The sequence below is a fragment of the Pleurodeles waltl genome, chromosome 4_1 (assembly GCF_031143425.1).
Source record: "Pleurodeles waltl isolate 20211129_DDA chromosome 4_1, aPleWal1.hap1.20221129, whole genome shotgun sequence".
Taxonomy (NCBI): domain Eukaryota; kingdom Metazoa; phylum Chordata; class Amphibia; order Caudata; family Salamandridae; genus Pleurodeles; species Pleurodeles waltl.
Genome location: NC_090442.1, coordinates 240,408,031 through 240,421,907, shown reverse-complemented (window position 1 = coordinate 240,421,907; position 13,877 = coordinate 240,408,031). Strand labels below are relative to the sequence as shown.

Below are 13,877 nucleotides of genomic sequence, written 5' to 3'. Positions count from 1 at the left end.
TAAAGTGCTCAGTGTAAAGAAAGTGAATACACGGTGCAAGGTGATAAACAAGGATATTTGCCCCAAAGTGCACCAAGAACCAGTGGGTGGAGCTGTGACGAGAAAAAAACACAGCCATGCAAATATTCGAATGTTAGGATCGTTGCTGATTGTAGACTGTTTATGAACAATCGCTTCCCAATATTATGTCTATGTTGTCTTATGACGTTTTCTGCGGCGCAGGTACGGCTAGCGAGGCTTTGTTCGGACAGGTGGTTGCATGCAATGGCCATATTCATCTTCTTTAAATGTCAGCTATAATGTTTTTCTTGAATTCCTTCTCTCATACTGTACTTTCAGGTTATCCGCAGCACAGGTATTTCCTTTGGCCAATAGTGCTGAAATTCCACATGTTGTTTCCTGGTACATTTCAAGATGGCTGCTGCAGTCCAGCTACTTACAATCACATTCCCCTTTAAGAGAGATGTGCAGAACAATAGCAACTCCTCTTACTTCTCCTACAGATAAAGGGAAGCCTTTTGCTTTCAAACACTGACTACAGTGCATTGGGCTTGTGCTCTAGAACATCAAATGTAATATATTTTCAATTAAGATCTGGTGTCTTGCTCCGTATGTTATTTCCCATTCTTCAGTGTCAGTTCAGAGTAAAGCAGCTGCATTGATTCTTCGCACTTTAAATTGATGCTTTAGTCCTGTTAGTAATCCTAATGCTACTGTTAACTGGCTGGAAGAGAGGCTCTAATCGTTTTATATGTGGTGAATGTTCATTGTGTACAAAAACAGATCATTTCACTGCTTTAGCATCCAGTTTAATCTGATTTCATCTGCTGAGTGCCTACTGGCATTTGTTCATTTTCTGGCTGGGGATCAGATGTGATGATTCATTTGTAAAATTAATACCAGCGACTAAATGCCACACATACTCTAAATATGATTTAAACCTGGAAGAAAGCAGCTGTGATGCAATTTTGAAAGTACAGATGGACAATAGGAGAGTGGCTGTCAGACTGTTGAAGTGTTCGATGCGAGAGGGAGAAAAGAAACCTGAGTGGGTTCAAGGCTCGTTGCAAGAACATCTGAGGGTGCCTTTTAGAAGGATATCTATGATCTGTGTGCAACATCATCAACTCCTTTTTCATAGGACTAAAACCAGCCATAGGGTGGCCGGAGGATTTTAACTGGCCTTCTTATGAATCAGAACTTCTACCATCCAAGAAAACAGAGGAAAAGAGATCTCTTGTGCACCATGCTCCACTCACTAGACTTCTTCAGGCTGAAAACTTAGCTCATCGTCTTTGTTGCCTCCCTCTCAAACTCCTGCTTTTCAGATGGCCTAAGGTATTAAGTATAGCAGCTTGGAGATGTAGACCCATCAGCATGCTTCTCCTGTTGCAAGATTCCCGAGGACCTCCACATAAGAAGTAGTGAGGTCATTTTATGGGTGGCAGATGAGAGGCCTCCCTAAAAAATTATGGATGCCCCATTTAGAGGTAAGAGGAGCACCTGGCTTCTTCTGACAGCACCCCCAACTGGCTGAACCTATGGAAACCTTTGACCAATGACCCATCTGCCACAAGCCTTTGTATGAGATAAGGACCCCACTATTTAGGTCAGCTCTCCAACCGTATATTTTTCCTTTTCAGGACCACCAAGGAAACTCACGATCATCAACAGACAACAACGCCCCACATGCTGGGAGAGCCTGTCTGTATTCTAGGTTTGCCGACCGGACTTGTACTACTCCAGTGAAAGCTCTTTTGCCAAAAAGAGCCCTGTCATATTGACATGGATCACTAAGTATGTTGTTCAGTCTTTGGGGGAATCAGTAAGTATGGTGGATGGCCTTCACCTGCCAAAGTGGAAGATATGGTCCCGGCAGCTTGACTGAACACCAGTCATACTCTAAATAACCTACAAAAATACAAATGCTGTAAGAGGCAAGGGTAGAGCTGGAAGGGACATGTGACTGACTACCAATGGATTTAAAGTGTATGGCTGATGTGAATAGATATTGTAATGGCTGAATACTGTCTGGAAGGGAAGTGCATGGGACTGTGGCATATCATGGATGATTGTAATAGTGAATGACACAGCCAGTGAGATTAAGTCATAGCATATATGGTGAGATTAGGGCATGTCATAGCTAATGGGAATAAGGAATAGCATGGCTGGGAGAATGGGACACTCCACTACTAAGGCATGTGGGTGTCAGGAGTCAGGAATTTCATGGTTGAAGGGATTTGTGAATGTCATGGAAGGTGAGATTAAGTCATCATAGCTGATGAGATAAGGACATATCCAACCAGATAGTAAGTATATGGATGCTTGAGGCATGGCTTACAAGACCAGGGCATATAATCATTAGGAAATGTCATGCTGATGGAACTTCGCAAATTATGGTCAATTGCGCTAGACCACATTGTGGCTAATTAGTTTGGGAACCTCTATTGGTGATTGAACTAGGCTGCATTATAGCTCATGATATTGGGATGCATCTTAGTTGATGAAGCATGGGTATGTCATGGATCTTGGAAAAAATAACTACTTTTCGAAAACTGAAATAGCAAACCACTCTCCTCAAAGCTATGTGTGGCCCAAATATTTTATTTTCAAAGAACTTCTCAACATCACAGAGAACCTTTAGTTTGCTATTGGGATAACTTGTTGGAGGGTAGTTGGTTTCATGCTGTAGACATTATAATAGCATCCAATTCAGGGTGCATGGTGGGTGCCAAGGTATGGCCAGGACTGGACTGGACTCGAAATTAAAAACAATCCTTGCAAAAATGTTCTAAAAATCCACACACTCAAAGAGGCTGTGACTAGAATAGGGTTATGGGGGAAAGTTGGGTGATGACAACCCATTCTGCTCTGAAAGCTACCTCTAGCCTGCCACCCACAGAGAAAATGCTAGAGTGGCAGCATATCCAGTCTGGTCATGGGTACCGCCCAAAAATAAGTTTACAAATATTGCTGTTATACCATTAGGTAAATCACTCATTTTAGTTTCTGGAGGCCCCCGTAAGGCTTGTGGAAGCATTACTATAATCCCATACCAACTGTAAATGCTTTTCTTGGTACCTCCAGGTACTGGGCTAAAATGGTTAGAGGTTGAACACCACTGTGTGTATTGGGCAAATGAGACAGATGAGAGGAAGGGAGAGAACGACGAGATGGACACAGGTAGGTCAGATGGGGCAAAAGAGCCAGCACTAGGGGTGAGGGCAAAATCCACAAAGCCAAGGAAAGGATATAGAGAACTAGCAAGTTCCAAACATAAGATATGACAGCAAAATATCTGTTCACGGTAATCATATAGCCAGCCTCTTCATTTAACATATTAATAAGCTGAGAACCACTACCTTTAGACACCTGTAATAAACATTTTGATATGGGACATGATACAGAGATATTTCAATAGACATATGCTTTTTCATGACTTTTCTGGTACTAGGTCATCACTTTGTGCAATAACAGGCTTGGGGCTCTCGGGTAAAGCCAACCTTCTGCACAGTTGTTTGTCCCATTGCCCTAATAAATGGAAGTGAAAAGCTGTATTCAGCAAATTCCTTGTCTATCTACCTATGAAGTTTACCTACCATCTCTCAGTACATAAATGCTACAAATTACACTTTCTCACAGGGGATAAGGCCAGGCACCTAATAGACTCATTCAAACATGTAAGTTAATATTTATTAAAAATTCTATCAAGAACTATATTTTACCAGATTGTCCACCTAGATTGTACGTATCTAAAACGTTTTTAAGATTTCTATAAATCTGTTTTGATCATGACTGCCCCATCCATGACTGCTTCTATTTATTTATAGATAAAACCAAGTACTGAGCTTTCAGCAATGCTAACGTACAGACACTCTGTAAAAAAGACTGGAGAATAATTGTATTTGACATTGTCTGTATTGCTAGGTTTTTTCATTCCTTCAAGTTGTTTTGAGCTGCTGTACCTGGAGCGAAGGAAAACCAGCCTCAGAGACCATGAGCACAATGCTTTCCCAAGACTGGAGGAACAGCTAGGATTTTCACAAATGTTATTACAATAGTTTTGAGAAGGAAGACATGGGTATGTGGGGTCCTCTGCTTGCCACTGTTTCAATCATTTACCTCCTTCAGGTCCCGGACCACAGTTGTGAGTCTGTCATTCTCTCCCTGGATGTTGGCCACCACCGTCCGGCTTTGCTTCACTTCATTCTGTATCTCCAGAATCCTCCCCAAGTAGTAGGCTTCTTTCGACGCATTTTCCTGCAGAAGAGTCTCCTCCCTGGTCTCACCATCTTCAGCAACTTTGCGATGGATGGAGAACGACTGTCCAAAGGCCTGAAAATGTAACCAGCCAACACATGAGAACAGGTAGTAAAAGCTGCTGGATAAGCATCATTAGTGATAACACACGGTCTAATCAACTCAAAATAAAATGATGCAGAACCTTTCATTTAAAGTGAGAACAAGAAATTTATGATTTGGTAGTAGCATGATTACATTTTTCTGTTGTAATGAACAAAATATACTTTGCATGCAAACAAATATCATTTTGTGGTGGGAACCTTATTATTGCCAATGTTATATTACTATAAAGGTATCTACCTAAGCGTCCCTCGGTTTCTTCTCAATACCTTTCACCGACTTCAGAACATGCAGCACTATTTGTAACTAATGACCATCAAACAACAACAGTATGTGATAGTGTAATGCTTTTTAGGTCTGGCTGGAGAGCTACACCTCTCTGCCAGAGTTTTTGCCACTACTCTTTAAATGATAGTACATTGTAGTTTTGAGATGTAAAATATATCCTCAGTCATGTAATGGAACACATTACATGTGCATTTGTAAATATCAAAACTGCACATTTGAGTAGCAAGGATACTGTAATTTAAGGGCTTATGGGTATTCAAGCAGCAATACTTCACTCCTAGTTTGATGCAGAAACATTGTTCTTGATTACCAAGTTTTACGCAGAATCAGTGCTCTCTAGAAACAAAATTGAGTACTACTCCAACATTTGTAAACTTTGAAATAAAGACCTAAAGGAAGTGTTTGGTTATTCAATGGCAAAAAATATATTGCTCGATAAAATGTAATAAATGCATAGGGAACGTGGTCCATTTGAACTATGCCATCACGCGAGCTAAATTAAATATCCCTGGTCTGTACCAGGAGAATTGCAAGTAATTTAGCTCCCTAGTCAATCAGTCAGTCAGTCAAAAATCTTTATTCAACATATTGCCATAAAAGTGCACGTGCATATAAACATAGCACCATAAAAATACAATACTTGTTACTTAATTCAGAAGGCCAATTTCTTCTATCTGCCAATATTACAAAACTAAAAATCTAAACATATCCCTGAGCCCTTCTAAGTCAGTAGATAATGGTTAATACTTATAAAATCATATACAACAATAAAAACAGCATTTAAAATTGCATTAACAGGTAGTCACATCAACTAATTCATATCGACTTCTGATGGTAATAGCTGATTTGATAAAACTTAAAACAGAGCTACACATTTGTTTAGATGAAAGACTTTGAATACCAATCAATCCTTCCTTATAAGAAAGAGTATTTAGTTTACGCAAAATTGGCAATATCAAAGTTTTCCTAGGAACTGAGTAAAGTGAACAAAATAAAACAAAGTGACAAGTACTTTGTTTGGAAAAATTGTCACAAGGGCATGGCTCCCTAGTCAAAAAGATGGGATAAACTGTATTTAAAAACCAGAAGGTTTTATAACGAGACAGCATTTCAAGCCCATTAAAGGGACCTGGACTGCCTAAAAACAAAATCTCATTTTGGAAGACATTGTGGTGAGCAGTATTAATCCAGATAATTTCAGGATGTAGCAACATTGCATTACAATACATTGCAGATAGGAAACTTACATCAACTAATGTGCAACTTATCCAGTGACAAACCTTCAAGTGACAACGCCATACAGGCATGACCTTGGCTGTCCTAAATCCCAAGCTCATTTTGTAGCAGTGGCAAAGCTGATGATTCATGATAGATTATAGAAAAGACCTGTGAGATAGATTGGATTTTAATAAGATAAGCACTTTTCACTCTCTTTGTAGCCAACCTTTATTTAAAGAGATATTCAGCACTCAAGTTACTAGGGTAAAGTAAACATACAACCCTCTGGTGCGTCAAAAATGATTTTACTGAGAATGATGGATTTTAATAAAAGAGACAATAATTCAAAGAACAAGTTAGCTCTGGTTGGAAAAAAAGGATTGCAGTTAAGGACTAGATTAAACTTTGACCACAACTGACTAAAAAGAGGATTTAGGCATCTTTATGATGCAATGTTCAATAACTATACTTTGCCAAATATTGGCCAAATTAGTCAATTTCCCCATAGAAATCTATCGATGCTGATACACACATTTTTAACTCTGCCCACATAATATGTTTGTCATGGATGAGTCTGTATTAGTATCTGCCTGTTTAACTTAAAAATTGGCAATTAGTTAAGATATGCTGAAACTGCAGTCCAGTTTCAGATACCAGGGACATCTTCACCCCATCCGATTCTGTAAAAAATAAAATCACGCATGAAATATTGAAATACTAAATAATCCAGATGCTCTATACAAGCTCATTGAAAACGAGAAAGAAAAATCTTTAAATGTCTTGCAGTTTGACCTTTAATTGTTTTAATTAGTAAGAGAACAGTGTACAAGATATGATGTAATGCCAACAAGCAGCGCTAAAATAAGACCAAGATGGCAGAGAAGGTGGGATGTAACACAAATCCTGTTAAAACCAGATGCATATTTAAGACTGGAGCGTGGGTGTTAGATTAGTATTTGTGCGGTGTATTTTTTCTGTGTGCAAGGAAACACAAAGAAAGAGATGATCCCGGGGAGAGAGAAAATTAGATAATACTTTGTGTGACGCACAGAAAACAATTATTAGAATTCATTGGGTGGTGAGACTATATTTCACTAAACATCAAGGGGGAGGGAGGCGGGAAGTACACCAGAGAACACAACCAGAATGGTCTTCCTTTGATCCTACAGCAAATTGCAATGATGAGGATATTCTTCTATATATTGTCTTAAATGGAAGTCGACTTACAGAACGTATAGATTTATGTCATTGGCTAATAATCACAAAATAAAAATGTTTATGTAGATGTGTATTGTAGAGTTATCCGTGCCCACAAGTCACATAAAGCCAGCTGAACATATCAGTGGCTGATATTGCCTGCTTTAAAATGAAGGCAGAAAAAGCATTAGGAGCTATTGCTGGGACAGGCTGCAATGAACCGCACAGACTTCAAGCAGCTATATGCCGAGTGACCTCCTCACTGCATTCAGTATAGTTGGACATTCCAGTGAAAAAAAGCGGGTAGGAGAAGTGTTACAGATGACTGGCAGAAAATGCAGTGCCAGCGGCCACCACACCAGGACCCAGGCTTGGCACTCCCCCTCGGGGCATTAGACCCTGGCAGCAGGCCAGAATCACTCTGGGCCTCATTACGACCCTGGCGGTCATAGACCGCCAGGGTGGAGGCCGGAGGTAGCATCGCCAACAGGCTGGCGGTGCTACATCAAGTATTCCGACCGCGGCTGTGAAGCCGCTGTCGCCCAGCCGGGTCTGGCGGTTTCCCACCGGATTTCCCCCGGCTGGGGTAATCCTCCATGGCAGCGCCGCCATGGGGATTCCGACCCCGTTCCCGCCAGCCTGTTCCTGGCGGTTTACACCGCCAGGAAGAGGCTGGCGGGAACGGGTGTTGTGGGGCCCCTGGGGGCCTCTGCAGTGCCCATGCCACTGGCATGGGCACTGCAGGGGCCCCCTTACAGGGCCCCATTAAGATTTTCAGTGTCTGCTTGGCAGACACTGAAAATCGCGACGGGTGCAACTGCACCCGTCGCACCCCAGCAAATACGCCGGCTCCATTCGGAGCCGGCTTCATCTTTGCTGGGGCTTTCCCGCTGGGCCGGCGGGCGATCTTTTGAAGATCGCCCGCTGGCCCAGCGAGAAAGTCAGAATGCTCCCCGCGGTCATTTGACCGCGGGGTGGTGTTTGGGCGGTTTCCGCCCGGCGGGCGGCGCCTGCCGCCCGCCGGGGTCGGAATGACCCCCTCTATCTTTAGAACTGGGGGTATTTCTTGCTGGAGAGCGGGTGGAACGTGTGATACTCCCAGGGATGTGCATCTAGACTTCAGGTGGGGAATTTCAGAAGTGCTTCACTATAGTTTGAAGGAGGGGTCATTGTTATGCACCCTGCCGCTGGCCAAGAGCACTTACGAGCAGAGATGTTTGGTGTCACCAAAAGTAGTAATAACTAGTGAGCGCAATGTCTTTTTGCTCTTGTTGATATGGAAACCATGGTGTGAAATCTACTTTCTGTGCAATAGTGTTAGTAGCGTGAAGGACACACACAAAAAGGTCCCATTGCTGTTCCTCAGTTCTAGTGCTGACTACTAAACGACTAGACATAGTGCCGACTACTAGATGCACAGAAGCCATCTTGTTGCAATGACTTCATGGGAAGTGATGATGGAACAATCAAGTTAAAACATTTCACAGTGAGAACGCAACAATGATAAACATTATCAGGATTTGTAATAATGTAACTCGGCATACCATGATAAATTCAAGCAGATGGCAAAACTCGCAACATTATTTTTTGAATATCCTGGAAGACTGAGAATGGAACCATCATCATCATGCATTATTTTATTCGGGACTACACAAATCCCATCTAACTACTACATTTCATTAAGATAACATAAGACACATAAAAAACACATACAATGAGATAATATCCAACAGCATTAAAATAGCTGCTCAACTCCAACATTGTTTTAGTTTAAATTATAACAAACTGAGAACAAATAACTTTGAAGGTGGACTACTGTTCCAATATACGTCGTCCTTTGCACCCGGCCTTGAAGATGGGAACAATTCAAAAAAGTCATTTATGAGTAGGTGAAGTAGTACTACTCCTAATCTTTAAACTAACCTTAAATTAACGTTTCGATGGCTTCCTATTTTAATGATCGCTGCTGTGGCAGGCATGAGAACCATTTTAAACTGGTCTATACTCCCCCACTATGGGGCCAGTTCACAAACACATTTATAGGTATATCAAGAAGAACTTCACCTACCCATAAATGGCTTTGCGAGTCCATCCCATAATTTGCAACAAAGTACTGGACGATCAATTCTTTTAAAGCCTTGCAAAATATTAATGGTGACTCCATGACCAAGTATCACGCATTTATACTCAATACAGTGTGGGTTTATCCAGGCCTTCCATAAGTTATTCTGCAGATGCAACCAACCAACAGAGCCATGGCCCAGCCAGTGCTACATTTTTGAAAGGGAAGGATAACCAGTCGCGTATGAACGTATGAGAATGATTTGTGTATGGATAGCATTAGGGTCAGAAAGTACTCTTCTTGCGCAGAAGCAGTCTTAGTGTATAAAAAATTTACCCGCATGGATGTGGAAGTATAGAGATGATAACATCACCTCAATTTTTTTCTCAAAATATTTTTTTGATCAAAACCAATGTAGAACGCAAGCAGCTGGCGCAATCTGACCATGCCCTATCCATGCGATGGAGTAAGCACTGTCAGACTACACAAGGTGAAGTAAGTATGTTGGAGTACCTTGGCAGAACTGGAGGCCCACAATCAAGCCCAGAAAAGTGGGCTCATAAAATGACCTCCTCTTGTATGACACCCCTTACACTTTCTGCTCATTCTTGAAATCTGCTACTATCAGATGCTAATATGAATTGAAGGCGAAAGACCAGGCAACATATTAGAAATACTGTACTGATGTTGCTGTTATTCGACTCTTTCATTGTTATGATTAACTGATGAAGCTACCATTTGTGCATCTTAATGTTTGCCAAGCAGCAGTAACTTTAAAAGGCACTCAGAATTTAAAACAAAGCCACACTCTGTGCTTCTCTTTTAAGATTGGGTTACTTAAAAGTTGTTGTACAATTTCAAGGGGACACTTGCACGGCAAGTGCCTGAATTGCATGCGGTTTTTCTGACATTCTTCTTTTTGGAAAACAGTGCTTTTAGAAGACCCATGGTAAGAACCTGGAATTAGAGATACATTCGTGTTACACCGGCAGAGTCTGGGAATTTAGCACACAGCAGAATTTGACCAGAGGCCAGGGTGGTGTGACTTCATTCACCCTTAACTGCTGCAGTCAGATGGTCGAGACGTAGGAAAAGAGGCAGCTGCGTTTGCCAGCTGTCGCTTGAGTGGCAATGGCAGTGCTTAGGGAAAAGCGCCCACCCCGAAGTGGGGGGGCGAGGCCCGTTAGGGGTTGGGGCCTCCAAGGCCCTGGGGCACTCCCCCCCGCTTTCCTGTCCGGTCGGCACCTCTCGCCGGGGATACGCGGAATCGGCCGCGTTTCCGCCCTGACACCTCGCAAGGTGTTTAGGGCGGAAGTGGGCAGGGGTGGCGCGTCGTGGGGCCGACGTTGGTTTCTTGGGCTGGTTCCGGCCGCCGCATACCGGTGGGGGGCTATTTAAGAGCCCCCCAAAGAGGGATAATCCTTCTTTACCCGCGTGCGACAGCCGGGACCTGCTCGGCGACCCGCTTTTGTGGTTGTTTTTTCCTGGTGATTATCGACGCGCTCCCCCCCCTTCGTCAGGCCAGATTTCTTCGTGTTGGTTAGACCTCTCCTGGGTCCCCCCTGACGGTCGCCGTCGACATTTTTGTCCTCTTCAAGCACCAGAGTGCTCCCCCTTTTTCCTCAGGGCTGTCTCCCGGGGGCTTCGATGCGGCGATAGGGGAAGGACCTTTTTTGCCTCCTTTCTGCTTGGAGGTGCAATCCGTCGCCGGGCTCGGGCCCTCGTGGGGGCGGCTGGTGCTGGGGGCATGTGTGAGGTAAGGGGGTATGCGCTGGGGTGGGCGACGGGGGAGAGCGGCGGTTTCTTTTGGGGGAGGTGGCGCAATGTTTGCTTGTTGGCTCACCCTTTGTTTTGGATTGTTGGTTTGATCGGTTCTGCGCGGACGTGGGCTTTAGGTGCATAATACATGAAGAGGAGCGAACGCACGGAGGCTTGACCGAGAGTAGAGTTCTGCCTTTTCAGAGTGCGCATATGCATGCCTCTTTAATGATGTAATGCATGGCTTGCGGTCAAGCGGTGGGTCTAGCTTGTCCTTTCAGAACCAGATTTCGTGATAGTTTCTTGTTTTGTTCGGCCTTCTTGGCCGTGTTTTGCTCGGGATTCGACGAGTGCCTTAATTACCAGTTATCTCCGTAGAGCCTATACTGGGGAAATAAGAACTTTTGAAAGTGCTTTTCTGGGAAATCCCTGTTCTTAAGCTGGGCATGCAGCGATCGGCTAGAATGGTAGCGAGGTGGAGTAATGAAGTGGTTGTGCCTCTTTTCGTGCGGGCAAGATCCACTGGGAACTATGGGGGTCATTCTGACCCTGGCGGTAAATACCGCCAGGGCGGAGGTTGGCGGTAGCACCGCCAACAGGCTGGCGGTGCTCCGCCGGGCATTCTGACTGCGGCGGTACAGTCGCGGCCAGAAGCGGAAAGCCGGCGGTGTACCGCCGACTTTCCGCTGCCCATGGGAATCCGCCATGGCGGCGCAGCTTGCTGCGCCGCCATGGGGATTCTGACACCCCATACCGCCATCCTGTTCCTGGCGGTTCGCCCGCCAGGAACAGGATGGCGGTATGGGGTGCCGTGGGGCCCCTGGGGGGCCCCTGCAGTGCCCATGCCAATGGCATGGGCACTGCAGGGGCCCCCGTAAGAGGGCCCCACAAAGAATTTCAGTGTCTGCTTTGCAGACACTGAAATTCGCGACGGGTGCAACTGTACCCGTCGCACCTTCCCACTCCGCAGGCTCCATTCTGAGCCGGCGTCCTCGTGGGAAGGGTGTTTCCCGCTGGGCTGGCGGGCGGACTTTCGGCGGTCGCCCGCCAGCCCAGTGGGAAACCCAGAATGACCGCCGCGGTCTTTTGACCGCGGTACGGTCTTCTGGCGGTTCACGCTTGGCGGGCGGCTACCGCCGCCCGCCAAGCTTAGAATCAGGGCCTATGTATTTTATTTGTTTTGTGTGGTTAATATGCCGCGTTTTTCTGTGGACCTCGGAGTCCGTGCAGGAGAGTGAGATTGTTCAGTTATGTTTTGTTTAGATTAACCATTAGATGGCACTCACATGTCATGCAACGATTATCATGGCGAAGACAGCATGAGACGCTGCACAGAAGCTTTAAATCATTAACTAAAATTAAATTAACGTTTACATCGTGCAAGGTCCACAAAAATAATTTAAAAAAAAAACACAACAAAAAACGGTGGTTAAAATTGAATAAAACTCTTTTGGTGGACGTAACATGTAGCATTTGGGAATTTAGGCCTCCAGAGATGTTTAATAATGTTTTGAAGACTGCATTCCTTTATTCTCGGTTTCGCCTGGGATTGTTTGGAAATATGCAGCATGCTTCAAATTTTCACATTGGCAACCTTAGGTCGGCATTTACTGTGTGTGAGCTGCTCGATAGCCTGGTCTGTGGCGGTGGATTTTCTCTTAACTGATCAGAAATGTGGGTATTTTTCACCCCGGGGGCCTTTTTCTAGGGGTGTATGAGTCGTATGTAGTGCAAACTTGCTGTGGGTAGATACAAGGGAGATGTCTTTGTCTGGCAATTCAGCAAAGGCACATTTGTCGCTGTTTATATCTAGCATTTACCTCTTTTGCACATCTACTTGTGTTATTTCTGCCAGAGATAAGTATTTGGCGTGCTCAGTTTGAACGTTCTCTTGGACCTCTCATCTGCTCGTGTTGAGCCTTTGTTCAACTCAGGTACTTCATTTTGGAGCTAGCACAGCTCAGGACTTTGCTTTCTTTGGTCGTGAACCGGTTTGTCTTGGGTACATAGCATAGTACCCTGGCTGGGAATCGGGTGTGCCTTGAAAAGAGGTTTGCGCCCTGCTGTTGGGTCTTAGTTATTGACTGGTTCGTGTGTACTTAGGTTGGTACACCTGCTGGCACAGGGGTGTGCCGTGCATGGATTCAGGTGCTGCCCGTTGTGTGTATTCCATGGTGTGCACTTGCAAGCATGGGGTGCGCTGCGCATTCATTCATACACTGTCTCTTGTCTGTACTTTATGTGGTCCTCTTGCATGATCTGGGCAGTGCCCTTTATTGATTCACATGCGGGGCTGATTAGTCCTAGACCTGTTTGTTGTGTGTGCTCAGTGTGGATCACAGGCTGCCACTAGTGGGTGCAGTGTATCAAATCACACATGGTGTACGGGTCCTATCTGGCTCATGGCATTGAGGTTTTTTGGATTTTGACCCTTCTTAAAGTTGGTGACATCTGTCTTGGGGGCACACTTAGGGTTGGTCTTGTGCGGTTTTGGCTATACTTGCACTCACTGTGTGTCCACTTTTTTCATACATGTGTTTTGTTGCTCGTATTGTTTCCCTTTGGGTGGTGCATGCCCTCGCCTCTAGTATGCTTGTTTGTGTTTACTTTATATTTTATGACATCTCTTTTCTTGTAGATCAACGTGCGGGCACCCTCTCCTGTTGACTTTCAGTAGGGCATTCACTCGCCCTGAGCGCACCTCTGTGCAACAGTCTGTTTCACTTCCTTTCATGATCTAAGCCACACACAGGAATCGTTGAAGTAATCCATGGATGCGATACAGTCCGCGTTTTATTACATTTTTACTTTGTCTTGCATGCTCTTAAAGCAGTCTTTTCCACATATGTTTTCTCCCTATTCCTTGGTTGTGCAGCATGCAACTCTTTTCAAATCGCTTGCGTTCTGACTTCACCCAGATGTGGCCTGGGCTGCAAAAAAGTCTGCTCTCACTGCCCATGCCTGTCCTGCTGGTGTTAAGTATTGTTATATT

General features: G+C 44.4%; 1 protein-coding gene across 4 annotated transcripts in view; it reads right to left on the bottom strand.

Annotated features, from left to right (window-relative positions):
* The window catches only part of BICD1 (BICD cargo adaptor 1), a 674,082-nt gene that overhangs the window by 425,370 nt on the left and 234,835 nt on the right, over positions 1–13,877 (bottom strand). For all 4 annotated transcript variants that reach the window (XM_069228220.1, XM_069228219.1, XM_069228221.1 and 1 more), the window contains exon 2: positions 4,123–4,335. In XM_069228220.1, the coding sequence (XP_069084321.1) occupies positions 4,123–4,335 (213 nt within the window). The remainder of the gene's footprint in view (positions 1–4,122; positions 4,336–13,877) is intronic.